The sequence below is a fragment of the Muscardinus avellanarius genome (assembly GCF_963383645.1).
Source record: "Muscardinus avellanarius genome assembly, chromosome: 21".
Taxonomy (NCBI): Eukaryota; Metazoa; Chordata; class Mammalia; order Rodentia; family Gliridae; genus Muscardinus; species Muscardinus avellanarius.
In genome coordinates this window covers 7,584,029-7,603,745 of record NC_137807.1, presented here as the reverse complement: position 1 = coordinate 7,603,745, position 19,717 = coordinate 7,584,029, and the positions used below count along the sequence as shown (strand labels likewise).

The 19,717-nt window shown below is 48.0% G+C and overlaps 1 protein-coding gene across 1 annotated transcript; it reads left to right on the top strand.

The window, feature by feature from the left end:
• Positions 1–10,265: 10,265 nt before the first annotated feature.
• Positions 10,266–14,422, top strand: RPL6 (ribosomal protein L6; the record flags this gene model as incomplete). The annotated part of the gene is made up of 6 exons (XM_080717671.1): positions 10,266–10,511; positions 10,596–10,691; positions 11,624–11,767; positions 12,820–12,868; positions 13,431–13,615; positions 14,245–14,422. The coding sequence occupies 6 exons, from the start codon at positions 10,266–10,268 to the stop codon at positions 14,395–14,397; spliced, it is 873 nt and encodes a 290-aa protein (XP_080573797.1). The 3' UTR covers positions 14,398–14,422.
• Positions 14,423–19,717: the final 5,295 nt, after the last annotated feature.

Here is a 19,717-nt window from a genome sequence, read left to right as displayed (position 1 = left end):
AGCTACTTAAGTGAGGCCCTCTGCAACTTAGTGAGACCCTGTTTCAAAATAAAGAATAAAAAAATAGAACAGGGTTTGTAGCTCGGAGGTCAAATGCCCCTGAGTTCCATCCCCTGACTCGCAAAAAAAAAAAAAAAAAAAAGAAAGAAAGAAAGAAAGAAAGAAAGAAAGAAAGAAAGATCAGGAGTGTAGCTAGGAGGCAGATTGCCCCTAGGTTCAATCCCCATTACCCCCAAACAATAACAACAACAACCTTACAACGTAAAGAATAATAAATGATCACCAAGTATGTGTGCTACGTTTGTAACTTGATTTTTGGGGTGACTCACACTTCTTTTCTCTAATAAGTGAGTAGGAAACACCAGGGCTGGAGGGAAGAAGGAATCACTCCCTTTCGAACTGTCATCTGGCCCACTTGCTGCTTTGGCTGTCTCCACACATCCCTGCCTCTAAACTAAGAGCGGGACAATGTAGCATCTATTGCTGCTCAGCCCCTTCCCCAGCCCCAGCCCCCAGTCTTTTTGTCTCCTAAAGCAGATCCTCACTTGTCTGGAAGAGCAGACACAAAGAACAAAAGGCTCAATGACTATTTAACAGATGAAAGAACAGACAACTGTTTTATTTAAAAAGCTCCCCAAAAGAATCAGAACATTTGAGGCTATACACTGTTGCGCTGAAACACAGCAATATATTACCCAGATCTGCAAGCACTAAGCCAAGTCACTCACTGCCTGCAACTTTTCAATTTTCCTTCTCCTCTTTCCTCTGCTCCAGGCCCACGAATGATTAACACGCAGGGGTGTTTGGAGAAGACATTCCTAATATTTTGAAAGGTCTCGCCTTCAAAGAGCCCCAAGAGCTTGAAAGCATTTTTCGAGTGTCTAAAGCAGTGGCTGTAAATAAAGAATTGACAAAGAGAATAGACAAGGGGCTTATGTGTGAGCCGCACCGCAAGAGCGGCGATACAAAACAGCAGAATCATTATCTGACAAGCAGAGGTCCCACTGGTGTTTCACACCAAGACGAAGGCTTGCGAATGATGCACAATAGTTAGAAAATAATACAGGAACCCTGGGGACCCTGGCACCCCTGTGAGCTGGGTGACACGGTCGCTTCACTTTTGGACCTCGGCTTACTCATCCCTAGAACGGGACAGCGGTATCGGCACTCAAGGATGATTGTGGGGATCAGCAGAAGCTTCCAGTGGGAGCTAAGGAAATGTCAGCTGTGAGCAGCATTGTTACCCTACATTTCCCCAGGCTCTCATCAACGCACTAACTCTCCTTCTTGACCAATAGTTTCCAACCCTGTCCAGGGCTAGCGTGTTACTCCCGGGCCTCAGTTTCCACATCCGTAAGGCGAGGTGACCCAATGGTAAGTCTATTTCCACTAGAACGTTACCTGACTTTCGGGTCGCAAGGAAGGATTCCATAGCTAGATAACGCTCCCTTCCCTCCCACCTCCCCGAGCGAAGATGGCAGAGGAAGGAAATACTTTGCGTGGCCGCAGATAACCGTCAATTTTTCCATTTCTGGCAACGTGAAGAGTGTGCGGTGGGGGGGTGGGGGGGCGGGGGAAAGATGCGAAGGGGCATTTTAAAAAAAAAAAAAAAAGGCCAGGGGTCGGAGGGGAGCCGGGGCGCGCGCCGGGGCCGGGGCGCCTCGGGAGCGCGCGGGGTTATTTCGGAATCACCATGAGGCAATTCTCATGAGGCAATGGGTCAGGAATGCGCGCCGGGCCGGCCGCGGGTGCCGGGCGGCTGTACCTGGGCCGCCGGCGACGCGCATCCCCGGGGCGGCGGGGCCGGAACCCGGAGGCAGGAAATGAATGGGGACGCGGCGGGGCGCGGCCCGGGGAGCCCACCCCCAGCGCGCCCCGTCCAGGCCGGGCCCCTCGGCGCCTCACCTCCGCGAGGTCATGTTCCTCCCGCCCTCCGGCTCCGCGAGGACCCGCTCCTTGCTCAGGCTCCGCGGGGCTCGGTCACATCGGGCTGGCCCGGGGGAGCCCGCTCGGGACCCGACGACGGGGCAGAGCCGGCCGGCCGCGCGCGGACCCCGCCAGGCCTGGGATCCCGAGACTGTGCAGCCGCCCCCGAGCCCGCCTCGCTCCGCCCCGGCCCCGCCCCCGGCGCCGGCGCCGGCGTGACGTCACGCGCGCGACGCCCGCCGCCACTTCCGGCTTCCGCGCTCGGGGCCGCAGGACGGTCCCGGAGCCCCCGGGCCGCGCCGGTGCCCCGCCGCCGGGGCTCCCTCCTGGAAACCCCGGCCGCGGGGTGGGCTCCGGGAGGTGACGCTGGGCCGCGCCCGCTGCCAAGTCGACTTTCCTTCATTTTCATGCCTTGCGTCGCGGGGCCACCGACCCAGTAACCTCAGGAAAGTGACTGGATTTCTCTGAGCCTCAGCTGCCTCCAGCCCTTCATTGCTGCGGAGGCAGGAAGGTGGCCGCGATGGCGCGAGCCCGGGAGCCCGGGCCGTGGGAAGCTGAGGCAGGAGGATCGCAGGTTCGGACGAAGCCAGCCTAGGCAACTGGGCGCGGCGCTCAGCAACTTTGTGAGCCGGGCGTGGTGGCGCACGCTTGTCATCCCCGCGCTTGGGAGGCTGAGACAGGAGGATCGCGCAGGGTCGAAGCCAGCCTCAGCTGGCTTAAGAGACCCTCTTTCCACATAAAATATATAAATAGGTCTGGGAGTGTAGCCCGGAGTTAGAAGGCCCCTGAGTTCCATCCCCGGGACCACCAAAAAATAATAATAATAAAAATAAAATAAAATGGGGCTGGGGTTGTAGCTCAGAAGTAGAATGCCCCTGGGTTGAAGGTCCAGTACCAAAATATGTATATAAACGTATACGTACATATATACAGCATGAGCATTAATATTATGGTATACATGTACGTATATTCTTTATTTATTTTGGTACGGTACTGGGGTGGAACCCAGAGGCTTTCTACCTCCAGGCTATACTCCCAGACTTATTTTGTACTTTTTTATTTGGAAACAGGGTCTCACTAAGTTGCTGAGAGCCTCACTAAGTAGCTGAGGCTGGCTTCGAACCCGTGCGATCCTCCTGTCTCAGCCTCCCAAGCGCGGGGATGACAAGCGTGGGCCACCACGCCCGGCTTATTCAAAACCTTTAGCATCAAATTTAAATCCTTCTATTACCACAATCAGTCCCTTCTAGCCATGGCTTTTGCCAACACCTTCACATAATCTGGCAATTTCCAAAGGCTTGTTGCTGTTTCTTGCATCTCTGCCTTCCAAAAAAATAGTTCCTTTGGCCCAGAATATTCTGCAAACCCTTCTCCATCTGGAAAAAGAAATGTCATGCAAGATTCAGCTCTAACTTAAGCAACTCTTTCAAGGAACACACCCCTTGACCACTTTCTGAAAATAAAAAAGGGGGCCTCTTCCTATGCTCTTGAGCCTGCCTCTTTATGCCTCTATCAGCGTGTAACACATTTCAGCATCATTGCTGGTTGGACCTTCTGTCTCTTCCCTTAGATTAGGAGCTCCTTTTAAGATGAACTCATTGTTTTCGACCAAATATGCCCAGAGCCTAGCACAGTGCTAGGCTTCTAATCAGCTCAAGACCTATTCATTAGCTTGGTTTGGTGGTGCATGCCGGTAATCTTAGTACTTGGGAGGATGAGACAAGAAGATCACAGGTTTGTGGCCAGCCTCAGCAACTCAGGCCCTCTGTAACTTAGACCCTGTTTCAAGGTAAAAAGTAAAATAGGACTGGAATGTAGCTCAGAGGAGGCAGAGTGCCCCAGGCTTCACTCCCTTGTACCATGCACACACGAGAAAAGACATATTCAAACTAGGCGTGGTGGTGCATGTTTGTAATCCGAGCATTTGGAAGGCTGAGACAGGAGGATTGGCGTTCACGGACAGCCTCAGCTACTTAGTGAGGCCCTCTGCAACTCAATGAGACCCTATTTTGAAATAAAGAATAAAAAATAGGGCTGGGGGTGTAGCTCGGGGGTAGAATGCCCCTGGTTTCTATACGCAGTACTGCAAAAAAAAAAAAAAGGCATATTCACTTAAAGACACTATTTGAGAGCCAGGTATGGTGACCCACGCTTGTAATCCCAGCATTCTGGAGGCTGAGATGGGAGGATCATGGTTCATGAACAGCCTCAGCTACTTAATGAAGCCCTTTGCAACTCAATGAGACCCTGTTTCAAGATAAAGAATTAAAATAGGGCTGGGGATGTAGTTTAGAGGTAGAATGTCCCTGGCTTCCAACCCCAGTACCGCAAAAAACAAAAACGGGTGGTGCCGTAGGTCTGTTAATCCCAGTACTTGGGAGGCTGAGGCAGGAGGATCACAGGTTCAAATTAGCCTCAGCAACTTAGTGAGGCTTTCAGCAACTTAGACTGTGTTTCCAAATAAAAAATAAAATAGGGCTGGAGGCATGGCCCCAAGGTAGAGAGTAGAAGGCCCCTACCATTAATGCCACAAAAAAGAAAATTGGGACTGGGGATGTACCTTGTAGGTAGAATACCCCTGGGCTGAATCCCCAGTAACACACACATACAAGATTCTTTATTTAAATTTTTGTGTGTGTGGTCCTGGGAGTGGAACCCAGGGGCTTTCTACCTCCAGGCTATACTCCCAGACCTATTTTATAGTTTATTTGGAAACAGGGTCTCACTAAGTTGCTGAGAGCCTCACTAAGTAGCTGAGGCTGGCTTTGAACCAGTGCGATTCTCCTGTCTCAGCCTCCCAAGGTCAGGGATTACAAGCATGCGTTACCACGCCTGGCTTGAATTTCTTTTTCAACTATGAAAGCAATACAATTTTGCCGAGCGTGGTGGCGCTCGCTTGTAATCCCCGTGCTCGGGAGGCAGAGATAGGAGGATCGCGCAGGTTCGAAGCCAGCCGCGCGCGCTGGCTTAGGAGACCCTGTTTCTAAATAAAAATATAAAATAGGTCTGGGAGTGTAGCCCAGAGGTAGAAGGGCTTCCAGGAACCCCAGTACCACCAAAAAAAAAAAAAAAAAAAACAAAGTCAGCCACGAGCGCTGGCTTAGGAGACCCTGTTTCTAAATAAAAATATAAAATAGGTCTGGGAGTGTAGCCCAGAGGTAGAAGGGCTTCCAGGAACCCCAGTACCACCAAAAAAATAAAAAGAAAGCAATACAATATTGATATATCAAGCTAAATAAAACAGTAATTCTCTCTTCTCCTCAATATATACATTCTCCCAATCGCAATGTCCACCGATGTTAATGGATTAGTATGGATACTTCCACATTTCTCTGTGTGTGTGTGAGAGAGAGAGAGAGACAAAGAACTGAAACCAGGAACATCCTACCTCTGAGTTATATCCCCAGCCCTATTTTATTTTATTTTTGCAAGTCTGGGGATGGAACTCAGGGGCATTTGACCTCTGAGCTACACCTCTTCCCCTATTTATTTTTTATTCTTTATTTGAAACAGGGTCTCACTGAGTTGCAGAGGGCCTCACTAAATAGCTGAGGCTGTCCGCGAACCCCGATCCTCCAGTCTCAGCTTCCCAAAGGCTGGGTTTACAAATGTGTGCCACCACACCCAGCTCCCCAGCCCTATTTTATTAATTATTTTGCAACAGGGTCTCGCTAAGTTAGTGAGCATTGACCTTGAACCTGAGATCTTCCTGTTTCAGCCTCTCTAGTACTGGGATTACAGGCATGCTTCACCACATTGAGAAACTTTTTCTATGCCTATACAAACACTCAGAACATACACGCACATCCCACATCCACTCAAATACGACATATAATAGTATTTTTTTTCTTCATTTTGTGTGAGTGTGGTACTAAAGGTTGAACCCAGGGGCATTTCCAACTCTAAGCTACAACTCCAGCTTTTTTTTTTTTTTTTGGTGGTACAGGGGATGGAACCCAGGGGCATTCTACCTCCAAACTACACACCCAAGCCTAATTGTGAGTAGTAAAGGCCCCCACTAAGGAGCTGAGGCTGTTCGTGAATCCTGACCCTCCTTTCTCAGCTTCCCAAATGCTGGGATTACAAGTGTGTGCCACCACACCCAGCTTTTTCATTATTTTGAAACAGGGTCTCACTGCATTGCAAAGGACCTCACTCAGTAGCTGAGGTTAGCTGTGAAACGCAATCCTCCTGTCTCAGTCTTCTGAATGCTGGGATTACAAGCATGCCCCACCACGCCTGGCTTATTTTTTAAACAGGGTCAGCTGGGTGTGGTGGGGCAAGCCTATAATCCCAGTACTTGGGAGGCTGAGACAGGAGGATCACAAGTTCGAGGACAGTCTCAGCAACTAGGAAGACCCATCGACCTTGAAGCAGGAGGCCCTGCTTCAAAATTAAAATAGAGCTCTGGGTGTAGCTCTGAGGTGGAACTCCCCTGTGTTTCATCTCCAGTACAATAAATAAAGAAATAAATAAATTAAATAAACCAGGCATGGTTAGTGCATACCTGTAATCCCAGTACTTGGGAGGCTGAGACAGGAGGATATAGCAGGTTAGAAGACAGCCTCAGCAAGTAGTGAGACTTTCATCCATCTAGTGAGACCCTGTTTCAAAACAAAAATAAAGGCAGGGCATGGTGGCACACACCTATAGTCCTAGTATTTGGAAGGCTGAGACAGGAGAACCGCAGGTTTGAGGACAGCCTCAGCAAGCAGTGAAACTTGAATCAACCTAGCAAGACCTTGTTTCCAAATAAGAAATAAAATCGGGCTAGGGCATGTAGCTCGATGGTAAAACGCCTCTTGGTCTAATTCCCAGTAGCGCACGCACACACACACACGTTAAAAATGGCAATAGAATGCCCTTGGACTCAATCCCCAGGACCACAAAAATAAACAAATAGATAAAGAAATAGTAAGATAGGGCTGGAGATGTAGCTCAGAGGTAGAATGCCTCTGGGTTAAATCCCCAGCACCACAAAAATGAATGAATAAATAAATAAGTAAAACAAAAAGGGCCAGAGGTAGAATTTCCCTAGGTTCAATCCCCAGCACCAAAACTAAATATATTCTTCCAAACGTTTCATCGGGGCTTAAAATGATTTTGTATCTACAAAAAATGTCTGCTTTCTGTCAACAGTGCTACACAAATTTATAAGTTGTTTTATTTTGTTTGCAATGATGGGAATCACTTGTGTCCATCTTTTTGTGGTACTGGGGGTTGAACCCAATGGCACTCTACCTCAGAACTACACCGCCAGCCCTTTTTTATTTTATTTATTTTATTTTTTTTTTATTTTTAGGTACTAGAGATAGAACCCAGGGGCATTATACCTCCGAGCTACGCCCTCAACCCTATTTTTTATTCTTTATTTTGTTTGTTTGTTTGTTTTGTAGTACTGGGGGTGGAACCCAGGGGCTTTTCTGCCTCCAGGCTGTACTCCCAGACCTATTTTATACTTTATTTGGAAACAGGGTCTCACTAAGAGGCTGAGCACCACATCCAGTAGCTGAGGCTGGCTATGAACCTGCGCCATCCTCCTGTCTTAGCCTCCCAAGTGTGGGGATTACAAGTGTGAGCCACCACACCGGACTTTTTTTTTTTTTTTTTGGTGCTACTGGGGTTCCTGGTGGTACTGGGGTTCCTGAAAGCCCTTCTACCTCCGGGCTACACTCCCAGACCAGACCAGACCTATTTTATATTTTTGAAACGCGGCTGGCTTCGAACCTGCGCGATCCTCCTGTCTCCGCCTCCCAAGCGCGGGGATTACAAGCGTGTGCCACCACGCCCTGCAACACTGGACTTTTTTATTCTTTCTTTTGAAACAGGGTCTCACTGAGTTGCAAAAAGCCTCACCAAGTAACTAAGGCTGTCCGCAAACACAATCATCCTGTCTCAGCCTCCCAGATGCTGGATTACAAGCGTGTGCTACCACACCCGGCTATCCTTTTTATTTTGAAATAGTGTCTTGCTAAATTATTGGGGTTGACCTCAAAACCTATGACCCTCCTTTCTCAGGCCCCTATGTATTTGGATTATAAGGCTGCCAGTGAGTCTTAAAATTAAAAAAAAAAAATAGGTGGGCGTGGTGGCACATGCTTGTAATCCCTGCACTTGGGAGGCTGAGACAGGAGGATCGCACAGGTTCAAAGCCAGCCTCAGCTACTTAGTGAGGCCCTCTGTAACTTAGTGTGACCCTGTTTCAAAAAAAAGAATAAAAAACAGGGCAGGAGGTGTAGCTTGGAGGTCGAATGCCCCTGGGTTTCATCTCCAGTCCTGAAAAAAAAAAAAAATTTAAACATTTTAATATAAGCTTCTTGGGCTAGACCCCCCCATCCCTATTTTTATTTTATTTTTTATGGTACAGGGGATGAAACCCAGGGGTTTTCTATTTCTAGGCTACACTCCCAGACCTATTTTATATTTAATTTGAAACAGGGTCTCACTAAGTTGCTGAGAGCCACACTAAATAGCAGAGGCTGGCTTCGAACCTGTGTGAACCTCAGCCTCCCAAATACTGGGATTATAAGCGTGCGCCACCACGCCCGGCCTTATTTTTATTATTTTGAAAAAGAGACTCACTAAGTTGCTGAGGCTCTTGTCTTAGCTTCCCAAATATTGGGATTACAGGTGCGCACCACCACACCTGGTTTTTGTTTGTTTGTTTTTATGTTGTAGTCCTGGTGTTTGAACTCAGGGCCGCGCTCAAGCTCGGTGAGCGCTCTACCACTGAGCTACATCCCCAGTCCTTACCTTCATCTTTGAATAGAAAAAATAGCTCCCTACACAGGATTTACAACATTTCCCAAGATGGATGGAAAAACTACATTTCCCATGATGCCGCGGACCCGGAAGGAAGTGAGTGGAGACCTTTCGCGTCATTGCTTATAGACCGGAAGCTGGGGACTTAGTTCTCTTTCCCATCTTGCAAGGTAAGGAAGGCAGCCTTGTCTGCAAGACTCGACCTCAGGACCCCAATCTCTCGCCATCCGAGGCCGCAGGGCGTTAAGTTGACACCTGCCGGGGCCGGACATGCGCAGGGTCAACTAAGAAGTCTTCCTGACGCCTTATTTCTCTAGGGTTGGCGGCGGGGAGCGAAGAGGGTGAGGTGGAATGCGAGACAGGCTCCGGCAGCGCCCCATCCTATTGGGATGGAGGAACGGGGCTTCCTAGTGAGCTGGTGGGGCTAATGGGACGGGGTGATGGGGCTCACGACCCTCGGAACCTGGATCTGGGTTTCAGAATATGCTGCCGGGTTAGTGCGGGCCACGTTGGGGTTTGAGGATGAAGCCAGTCCCTCCAATTCCGTCTACTCCACGTCCCAGACCGGAAGTGGCCTTTTGGGGGCCCTGCTTATTTCAGGCTGGCCTAAGTTTGGGCAAATTGTGGCTTCAGCCCCGAAAACGAATTTCTTGAAACAGATATTGGCCCCTCTTGGAAGAGATAGTGGTCTTAAAAGTTGAAAGCAGCCGGGTGTGGTGGCGCGCGCTTGTAATCCCAGCATTCGGGAGGCTTGACACAGGAAGATCGCGGTTGACGACGGCCTTAGCTACTTAGCGAGGCCTTTTGCAATTCAGCGAGAGCCTGTTTCTAAATAAAAAATAAGAAATGGGGCTGGGGTGGAGTTCGGAGATAGAATGCCGGTGGATTCCATCCCCAGTACCACAGGAGGGGGAAAAGTTGAAAGCAAACGCTTCTAAGTCTGGCTTTAATGCTGTTTGGCGTTGGAAATCTTGTTGAAGACTTTTCTAATTCGCAAAGCCTAAATACAGAGGCCCACTCGGTAGTTCACAGGTGGTAAGATGTCCTAAAATCCTCAGACGTTCCTAGTCTGTTGGGGAAACAATCCCCAAGTTAGCCATCTAAAGGGTAGGGTAGAGGTGTGGAGTTGGGCGAAAGGCTAGTTGCCTAAGGTGGAAGGCATGTAGCAGGAGAGCCTCGCCCGTTTATGTGATGCACTTTTTTTTTGCGGATCTGGGGATGGAACCCAGGGGCATTGGCTGCGTTGCGGAGGGCCTCACTAAGTAGCTGAGGCTGTCTGCGAACCGCGATCCACCGGTCTCAGCCTCCCAAATGCTGGGATCACACAGTTAATATTGTCATGTTCGCTGGTGGTGGCCCTTGCCCATACTCCCAGTACTTAAGAAGCTGAGACAAGATAGCAGGTTCAAGGACAGCCTCAGCAAATAGACTCTCATCAACCTAGCAAGACTTTCAAAATTAAAATGACAGTGGGGTGGCTAGGAGGTGGAGCACCCCTGGTTCAATCCCCAGCACCACACACTCCCCAAAAATATTTTGTCATGAGTGGTTTTTTTTTTCCCGTTACTGTTTTGTAGATGGCGGGTGAAAAGGCTGAGAAGCCAGCCACTAAGGAGAAAAAGCCTGCAGCCAAGAAGGCTGATGCCGCTGCCACTGATGCCAAGGTCAAAAAGGGCGACCCAAAAGCTAAGAAGCCCAAGAAAGGGAAGCCACACTGCAGCAGGAACCCTGTCTTGGTTAGGGGAATCGGTAGATATTCCCGATCTGCTATGTATTCCAGAAAGGCCATGTACAAGAGGAAGTACTCTGCTGCCAAGTCCAAGGTAAGGGGAGGGGAGAAGCATTGGCCCCGGTGTGTCTCAGCGCCGTTGTCTGCCTCTGACGTGGTGCTGCCTTCGTCTTTGTAGGTTGAGAAGAAGAAGGAGAAGGTCCTTGCCACTGTCACAAAGCCAGTCGGTGGTGACAAGAATGGTGGTACCCGGGTGGTTAAGCTTCGCAAAATGGTAAGGGTTGGAGGAGACTTGAGATGGGTTTTTAGCTATGCTTTTGTGTGCTGGGAAGTCGTAAGTTTCTGTCTTGTCAGAGGATTGCTAATCGAGGGGGAAGGGTTTGGGGCTTGTAGCTTGGCTTTAATATAAGTTATTAGTGCTGGAGGCATAGCACAGTGCTAAGAATCTTTCCTGATTTGCATGGGTTCCGTCCTCAGCACCACATACACCGTTACTGAGAGTTGTCATTTTTAACAATAGTACTTTAAAGGTGGTAGGTGTCTTATTTTACAGTGAATGAACTGGCGTTTCTCTTTTTATCCATCTTAATTTTTAATTTTAGGTTGGAAGTGGTGGGAGAATCCCGAACTGTCATTTCTAAAGTCTATCTAGTCTTGTGTGTTTTATTTTCTTTGTGGATAAAATACCTTTTTAAACATGTGAGATGTAATGTGTCAGGTGTTTTTTCTGAAGGAGTTGGTATCAGAAGTGAGCAACTGTAAGCCGGGTGTGGTGCCGCACACTTGTATTCCCAGTACTTGGGAGGTTGAGACAGGAGGATCGCACAGGTCAGCTACTTAGTGAGGCCCTGTTTCCAAAAAATATATTAAATAGGTCTGGGAGTATAGCCCAAAGATAAAGCCCCTGGGTTCCATCCCCAGTACCACAAATTTAAAAAGTCAGCAACTATAGAAGAGCCCAAGCGAGAAGGGCCACCACAAAACCCTATGGAAGTGGCTTGCCATGTGGTCTGCGTTCGTCTGCATTCCGTATCTACGTGGGAAATGTACTTACTGCTTTCGCGACGCCTTTGTAAAATGGTTTCCATTTTGCACGTAAGCGCTGCGCGCTTTTCTGATTTTAAGTTAAAAGGCTGCGTGGCAGCAGCTAGAACTGTACTGATGAGAACAGCTTACTTCATAAGCGGCGTCCGTGGACTCTTCCAGCCCAGGTACTACCCCACTGAGGATGTCCCACGCAAGCTGCTGAGCCACGGCAAAAAGCCCTTCAGCCAGCACGTGAGAAAGCTGCGCTCGAGCATCACGCCCGGGACCATCCTGATCATCCTCACCGGACGCCACAGGGGCAAGGTGAGCTCACAGCTACAGGGGCAGGGTGAGCTCACAGCCCGTGGGCTGTGCTGCAGCTGCCTGGTGTGCTTGGTCGGAACGCGTTCACACTCCAGGTGTTGGATATTTTTGTAGTGGGAGAGGGCTGTTTGGGGTAAAATGATCCATAATGAGCCAGGCGTGGTGGCGCACGCTTGTCATCCCAGCTTTCGAGACGCTGAGAGAAGAGGGTCGCGGTTCGCGCCAGCCTCAGCTACTTAGGCCCCTTGCAACTCAGTGCGACCCTGTTTCAAAATAATCAAAAAATAGAGCCGGGGGTGTAGCTGGGAGGCAGAATGCCCTGGATTCTATCCCCAGTACCACCAAAAAAAGGGAAGGAGATCGGATTTTAGCTGGGCATGGTGGTGCATGCTCGTAATCTCAGTACGTGGGAGGCTGAGACGGGAATATTGCGGGTTTGGGGCTAAGCTCAGCAGTTTAGCAAACTTGTCTGCAATTTAGTGAGATCTTGCAAAACAAAGCTGAGTGTGGTGCCGTGTAATCTCAGTACTTGGAGACAGACAAGAAAATCACAAGTTCCAGGCCAGCATCCGCAATTTTAGTGAGGCCCTATTTTGAAGTAAAAAAAAAAATAGGCAGTGCGGCATGCACTTACCCTAGTCCTTGGGAGGCTGAGTTAGGTTGCCGGTTTGAGGCCAGCCTCAGCCACATAGACTGTTTCGAAATAAAAAATGGGGCCGGGCGTGGTGGCACACTTGTAATCCCCAAGTTTGGGAGGCTGAGATAGGATCGCACAGGTCTGAAGCCAGCCTCAGCTACTTAGTGAGGCTCTCAGCAACTTAGTGAGACCCTGTTTCCAAAAAAAAAAGTATAAAATAGGTCTGGAAGTATAGCCCAGAGGTAGAAAGCCCCTGGGTTCCACCCCCAGTACTGCCAAGAAAAAAAGAAAGAAAAAATGGGTCTGGGGATGTACCTCAGAAGCATGAGGATTTTGCCTTAAGGCTCAGTCCCCACTACTGCCAAAAAATAGATTCAGTTTTTGATTGAAGGAAATGTTTTTGTTTAATTTACAGAGAGTGGTTTTCCTGAAGCAGCTAGGCAGTGGCTTGCTCCTTGTGACTGGTAAGAAGAGTTAAAAGATTTTTATATTCTCTGAAAATAGGTTTTAAACTTAACACTTGTAGAATGTACATTGATGTGGAAGCTTTAACCCCAAATCCTTTGAGCCCTGTTTCAGAAGTTGTTAGATTTTTTTGTAGCAACACATTAAGTAATTGCCTGCCATCTTAGATACAAATGATGGGCTGTCAGCCCCAAGGAAATCACCCTGCATGAAGTTGGAATTGGTCTGTCCTTTGGAATTAAGATGGAGTTTGTGAACAGAAGCAACATGACTTGTTCATAGCACAGAAAATTAGCTCCATGGCAATTTCGTGAGACGCTGTTTCAGAATACAAAGGGCTGGACGTATAGCCGAGAGGTAGAATACCCCTGGGTTCAATCCACAGTACAAAAAACAAGTGACTATCTTTTTCTAACCTGGGTCACTTGAAAAAATGTGAGGGCGCAAAGGCTTTGGATAAACTGGGGCCTTAAAACATTCTAGATGCTAAAGAAAAAAAAGGGTCAAATTTTTCCAAATCGGGGTTTGGTATCTACTCAATTTTTAAAATTTTCCCCCTAGGACCTCTTTGCCTCAACCGAGTTCCTCTGCGTAGAACACACCAGAAATTTGTCATTGCCACCACCACAAAGATCGATATCAGCAAGGTGAAAATCCCCAAACACCTCACCGATGCTTACTTCAAGAAAAAGAAGCTGCGCAAGCCCAGACACCAGGAGGGCGAGATCTTCGACACAGAGAAGGAGGTGAGCTCTGTCCTCTTGGCCCTGAGATAGTGCCTCTAGTTGGGAGTGGAAATAGAGGGGTCAGCATTGTAGCGCAGGTACATTAAAAAAGCCAGAAGCCAAGCGTGGTGGAGCGTGCTTGTAATCCCAGTACTTGGGAGGCTGAGACAGGAGGCTTGCAGGTTCACAGCAAGCCTCAGACACTCAATGAGGCCCTCTGCAGCTCAGTGACACCCTGTTTCCAAGTAAATAGTGAAGCATCAGGCTAGGGGTATGGCTTGGAGGTAGAATGCCCGCACCACACACAAAAAAAAATTGGGCTGGACACGGGTGGTGCACGGCTAGAATCGCAGTGCCTTGGAGTTGAGACATAAGGACCACAGGTTTGAGGACAACCTCAGCAAGTAATGTGACTCGTCAGCCCTGTTTCTAAGTAAAAGAATGAAATAAGGCTGGGGATGTATCGGGTGCTGAGTGCCCCTGTATACCCATTCACACGCACTTCAGAGCTTCAGTGAAGACCTTTAGACTTGCCTTAATTGTGCTCTGGCGTGCTCTTGGTAATGAGTGCTTGTGGATAGGGGTTCTTTCGCGGTCTTGAGTAGCTTGGTACTTGCTCCTGTTCTGAAATGTTTACTTTCTTCTTTTAGAAATACGAAATTACAGAGCAGCGGAAAGTTGACCAGAAAACCGTGGACTCACAGGTTTTACCAAGAATCAAAGCCGTTCCTCAGCTCCAGGGTTACCTGCGATCTGTTTTTGCTCTGACAAATGGAATGTATCCTCATAAATTGGTGTTCTAAATTTCTTACCAAGAACCTAATTAAATAATAGATCTTTTCTTTGAGTCTTTTGTGGGGTTTTTTTTTTTTTTTTTTTTTTTTTGGTGGTACTGGGGTTCCTGGAAGCCCTTCTTCCTCCGGGCTACACTCCCAGACCTATTTTATATTTTTGAAACAGGGTCTCTTACGCCAGCACGACTTCGAACCTGCGCGATCCTCCTGTCTCCGCCTCCCAAGCGCGGGGATTACAAGCGTGCGCCACACCCAGCCTGAGTCTTTTGTTTTTAAAATAAGCTTTTGCCTTCTGGGAGGTGGGGTTCTGCCCCGCCAGTGAGAGAATGTGCCTGGAGTGGAGCCTGGTCCTGAATTTTGGATCCACAGTCTTAGCCTCGGGCTTATTTTTTCATGTGTAGCTGGCCCACCGTCAACCAACATATAATAGTGTAATTTTCTCAAATATCTCTGCAAATCAGTATCAGAACATACACAGATCACCATAGACTCCTTCAGTAGCCGAATGTCCATTCTCTGAATTCTCCAATAACCATTGCTGTCAGCATCTTGGTGTGTCTACGTTCTGAACAGCAAATGACTGAATCGGTTGCCACCTTTTCTTGAACCCAGGAACCGTCTAGCTCTGAGCTATACCCCCAGCCCTATGTTAGTTTTAAATGGTCTCACCGAGTCACTGAGGCTGGCCACGAACCTAGGTCCTCCTGTCTCAGCTTCCCAAGTACTGGGATTACAGGCATGTGCTATCATGCCCAACTTGATGGATTTTTTTCAAACAAATCTGAATGCTTTTTTACTTATGACCATTAGTGACTCCTTACCTCTCACAGGTCCAGTTCCCACCAGAAGGTCTGCAGGGCCTTCTGATTGGCCTACTTTTCCAGCCTCTTCCACTATACCCTAATGACCTCACTGTATTCCATCTTTTAGTTTCTCAAATTGGGGTGTCCTGATGTACTGTTTACTGGACGGCCCTTTCCACTAGAAGTAAGTGGTGATGGCTTGTTCAGGAACAAAGCATTGCTTGACAAGATCCAGTGAGTTCCACAGGTTTATCGAGTCAGAAGGCATAAACTGGAATATTCTTGTGATCCCCGTTCTTGGGAGGCTGAGATGTAGATCACAGCAGCAGGCTCAGCTACTGAGGCTGAGCCAAGTTGTGAGACCGTTTCCAAATAAAAAATAAGGGCTGGGTGTGGTGGCGCATGCTTGTAATCCCAGCATTCCAGAGGCGGACACAGGAGGATTGCAGTTTGCAGATAGCCTCAGCTACTTAGCAAGGCCCTTCACAAGTCAGTGAGACCCTATTTCAAAAACCAAAAAACTAAAAAATAGGGCTGGCGGTGTAGCTCAGAGGTACAATGCCCCTGGGTTCCATCCCTGGTACCACGAAGACTAATAAAATAATTGTGCTGGGGTGTAGCTCAGAGGTAGAATGTCCCTGGGTTCTATCCCAGTACCAAAAAAAGGTGGCTTATCACATCTGTGAACTCCAAGAGCTAGAACTATCTTCATGTTCATTGAGAAAAAATATATATATACTGGGATCACATGTATGTACTTGGGAGGCTGAAACAGGATCGCAAGTTTGAGAACAACCTCAGCAAGTAGACAGTTTCAGAATTAAAATAGGAGCTGGGCGTGGTGGTTTAAGCTTGAAATCCCAGTGCTTGGAGGCTGAGACAGGAGGAGCATACAGGTTCGAAGCCAGCCTCAGCTACTTAGGCTCTCAGCAACTTAGACCCTGTTTCCAGATAAAGTATAAAATAGGTCTGGGAATACAATCTGGAGGTAGAAAAGCCCCTAGGTTCCACCCCCAGTAACACACACACACACACACACACAAGCCAGCCTAAATAACTTAGACCGTGTCTCAAAAAAATAAGGGTTGGGGATGTGGCTTAGTGGGAGAGTGCACCTGGGTTCAATCCCCAGTATTGCACTAATTAAAAAAGAAGCCTTGAGAAAATTTGCTTTCTTTGTGTTTGTGTGTGACTTGATCTCACGGATCTCCTCCAAGGATTTCAGGAACATCTGTTTCCTGGATCATGCTTCAAGGATTTCAGGAACATCTGTTTCCTGGATCATGCTTCAAGACCCATTTCATTAGCATCTGCATTGTTTCACAGTGGAATCTAAAGCTGGGCATGGTGGGCTTACATGAGGATCTCAGGTTCACAGCCAGCCTAGACAGTGTAGCAAGGCCCCCGGAACAACTTAATGAGACCTTGTTTCAAAATAAAAATAGGCTGAGACCAGACGGGAGTATCGTGGTTCCTAGACAGCCTCAGCTAGTGAGGCCCTCTGCAACTCAGTGAGACCCTGTTTCAAAATAAAAAAAATAAGGCAGGGGGTGTAGCTCGGAGAGAGGTTGAATGCCCCTGGGTTCCATCCCTAGACCCACAAAATAAGTAAATAAATAGGGCTGGGTTGTAGGTCAAAGGTAGAATGCCCCTGGGTTCAATTCCCAATACACACACACACGCAGAAGCCATCTCCTACCCCTTTTGTTTTGGCCAATGCAGGGTAGCATAAATGACATGGGACAGCCAAACCTTGCCCCACAGCTGCCATCTCACTTTTGGGAAACTGCTGCAAGCACCTGAGGAAGCCCAATGAGAGGGACGAGGTCACAGGTCATGAGATACCAGCCAGAAACCAGCTCCAAACAGTGGTGATTGGAATGCAGCCATTAAGACCAGCCAGCCACTGTCAAACTTCAGTGACCTTCAGCAAGGCAGACAGGACCGTCCTTAGGGGAACAACCCAGGATGCCGACCTGCAAAGCCAGGACATAAACAATGGGAGTCTTTGCCGGGCGTGGTGGCACACGCTTGTAATCCCAGCATTTGGGAGGCTGAGACAAAAGGATCGTGGTTCGCAAACAGCCTCAGCTACTTAATGAGGCCCTTTGCAACTCAGTGAGACCCTGTTTCAAAATAAAAAATAAAATAATTGGGCCGGGAGTGTAGCTCGGAGGTAGAATGCCCCTGGGTTTCATCCGAGTCCTGCAAAAAATAAAAAAATATGGCTAGGGGATGTAGGTTGGAGGTACAATGTCTCTGGGTTCAATCCCCGGTACTGTAAAAATAAATAAATAAAAAATAAAAAGTTCATATTTTTCTAACACTCTAAAAAATAAATTCTCATCAACAAGAAACAAGAAAAAGAGAGCTGGGCATGGTGGTGCATGCTTGTAATTCCAGCATTTAAGATGCTGAGATGGAGGATCGTGGTTCAAGGACAGCCTCAGCTGCTACTTAGTGAGCCTTTGCAACTCAGTGAGACCTTTTTTTTTTTTTTTTTTTCAGTACTGGGGATGAGACCCAGGGGCACTCTACCTCCAGGCTCTACCCCCAGTCCTAATTTTTAGTCTTTATTTTGAAACGGTCTCACTGAGTTGCAAAGGGCCTCACTAAGTAGCTGAGGCTGTCTGTGAACCGCGATCCTCCCGTCTCAGCCTCTTGAATGCTGGAGTTATAAGCGTGCGCCACCATGCCCGTCTGAGATCCTACTTCAAAATAAAGAATAAAAAATAGCGCTGAGGGTGTAGCTCAGGGGTTCAATGCCCCTGGGTTCCGTCCCCAGTACCAAAAATAAAAAGTGGGGGGAACGTCAACTCTAGGTTAATGAGTCTCACCTTTTGCTGAGGCTGTCCTCGAACCTGCAATCCTCCCATCTCAGCCTTCCAACTACTGGAATCACAGGCATGAGCTACCGTGCCTGGCTGGAGCCTTCCTTTACCTGAAGTCCCTTTTGTTTCCCAATTTAGCTTCCACATATGACATAAGCTGTATGCGCTCTGAGACTGGCTGATCTCACTACCCATAATATATTCTGTTCCGTCTATTTTCCCACAAATGACAGAATTTTGTTCTTCAATTTTCCCACAGTGACACCATTTTCTTCTTTATAGCTGAGTAATCTTTTTTTCTTTTTTATGGTATTGGGAATTGAACGGAGGGCATTCGACCTCTGAGCTACACCCACCCTCAGTCCATTTTATTTCTTTTTCTTTTCGTGGGGCTGGGGGTGGAACTCAGGGGCATTCGACCTCCGAGCTACAGCCCCTGCCCAATTTTTATTCTTTATTTTTTGAAACAGGGTCTCACTAAGTTGCGGAGGGCCTAAGTAGCTGAGGCTGTCTGTGAACCGCGACCTTTCAGTCTCGGCCTCCCAAATGCTGGGATTATAAGCGTGCACCACCACACCTGGCACCAGCCCTATTTTTTGTTCTTTTCTTCTTCTTGTTGTTGTTGTTCTTTTTTTTTTTTTTTTTTTTTTTTGGTGGTACCTGGGATGGAACCCAGGGACATTCTACCTCTAAACTACACCTCCACGCCGGGCATGGTGGCGCACGCTTGTAATCCCTGCGCTTGGAAGGCTGAGACAGGAGGATCGCGCAGGTTCGAAGCCAGCCTCAGCTACTTAGTGAGGCTCTCAGCAACTTAGTGAGACCCTGTTTCCAAATAAAATATAAAATGGGTCTGGGAGTATAGCCCGGAGGTAGAAAGCCTCTGGGTTCCACCTCCAGTAACACCAAAAATAAATAAATAAGTAAATAATAAATAAATAAAATAAACTACACCTCCAGCCCTATTTTTATTCTTTAATTTGAAACAGAGTTCTCACTAAATCTCGGAGGGCCTCACTAACTAGCTGACATTGGCTTCAAATTTGAGATCCTCCTTTCTCAGTTTCCCAAGAACTGGGATTACAAGCGCAGGCCACCACGCCCGACTTTAAATTTTTGCATCCGGACTCTTTATCACTCCTCTTCCCTGAGATGGACACATGGGGGCGCTGGAAGACGCAGCCCCTGTCGGATCTCCATGGTGCTGATTTTCCAGCGAGAAGCGCCTTGTGAACGCAGTCTTGGTTGGGCTTTTCATCAAGGCCGCCGCCTGTTCCTTCACTTGGACCATTCAGCTGAGCTCCAAAGAGAATTTCTTCTTCCCTGTTCTCAAATACCTCTTTCATCTGGCTTTTTCCCCCCTGCTGCCGCAAAGCCCCATCCATGAGCTGAAATAACCTTTTTTTAAATTGAAAAAACAAAACAAAAACAAACAGGACCCACCAGATCCCTCAAAGAGAGGATGTTGAGTGGGTCTGTTCCTTTCCCCTTTGAGACGGTGATTAATGGGATGGAAATAATCAGTCTCCCCCATTGGTCTTAGGAGTGTGTGTGTGTGTGTGTGTGTGTGTGTGTGTGTGTGTGTATTTCTTCCTTGGTGTTTTGAAAGGCCTTAGAAATTAACATGAGTCGGGCGTGGTGGGGCACGCTTGTAATCCCAGTATTTGGGAGGCTGAGACCAGAGGATCCGGGTTC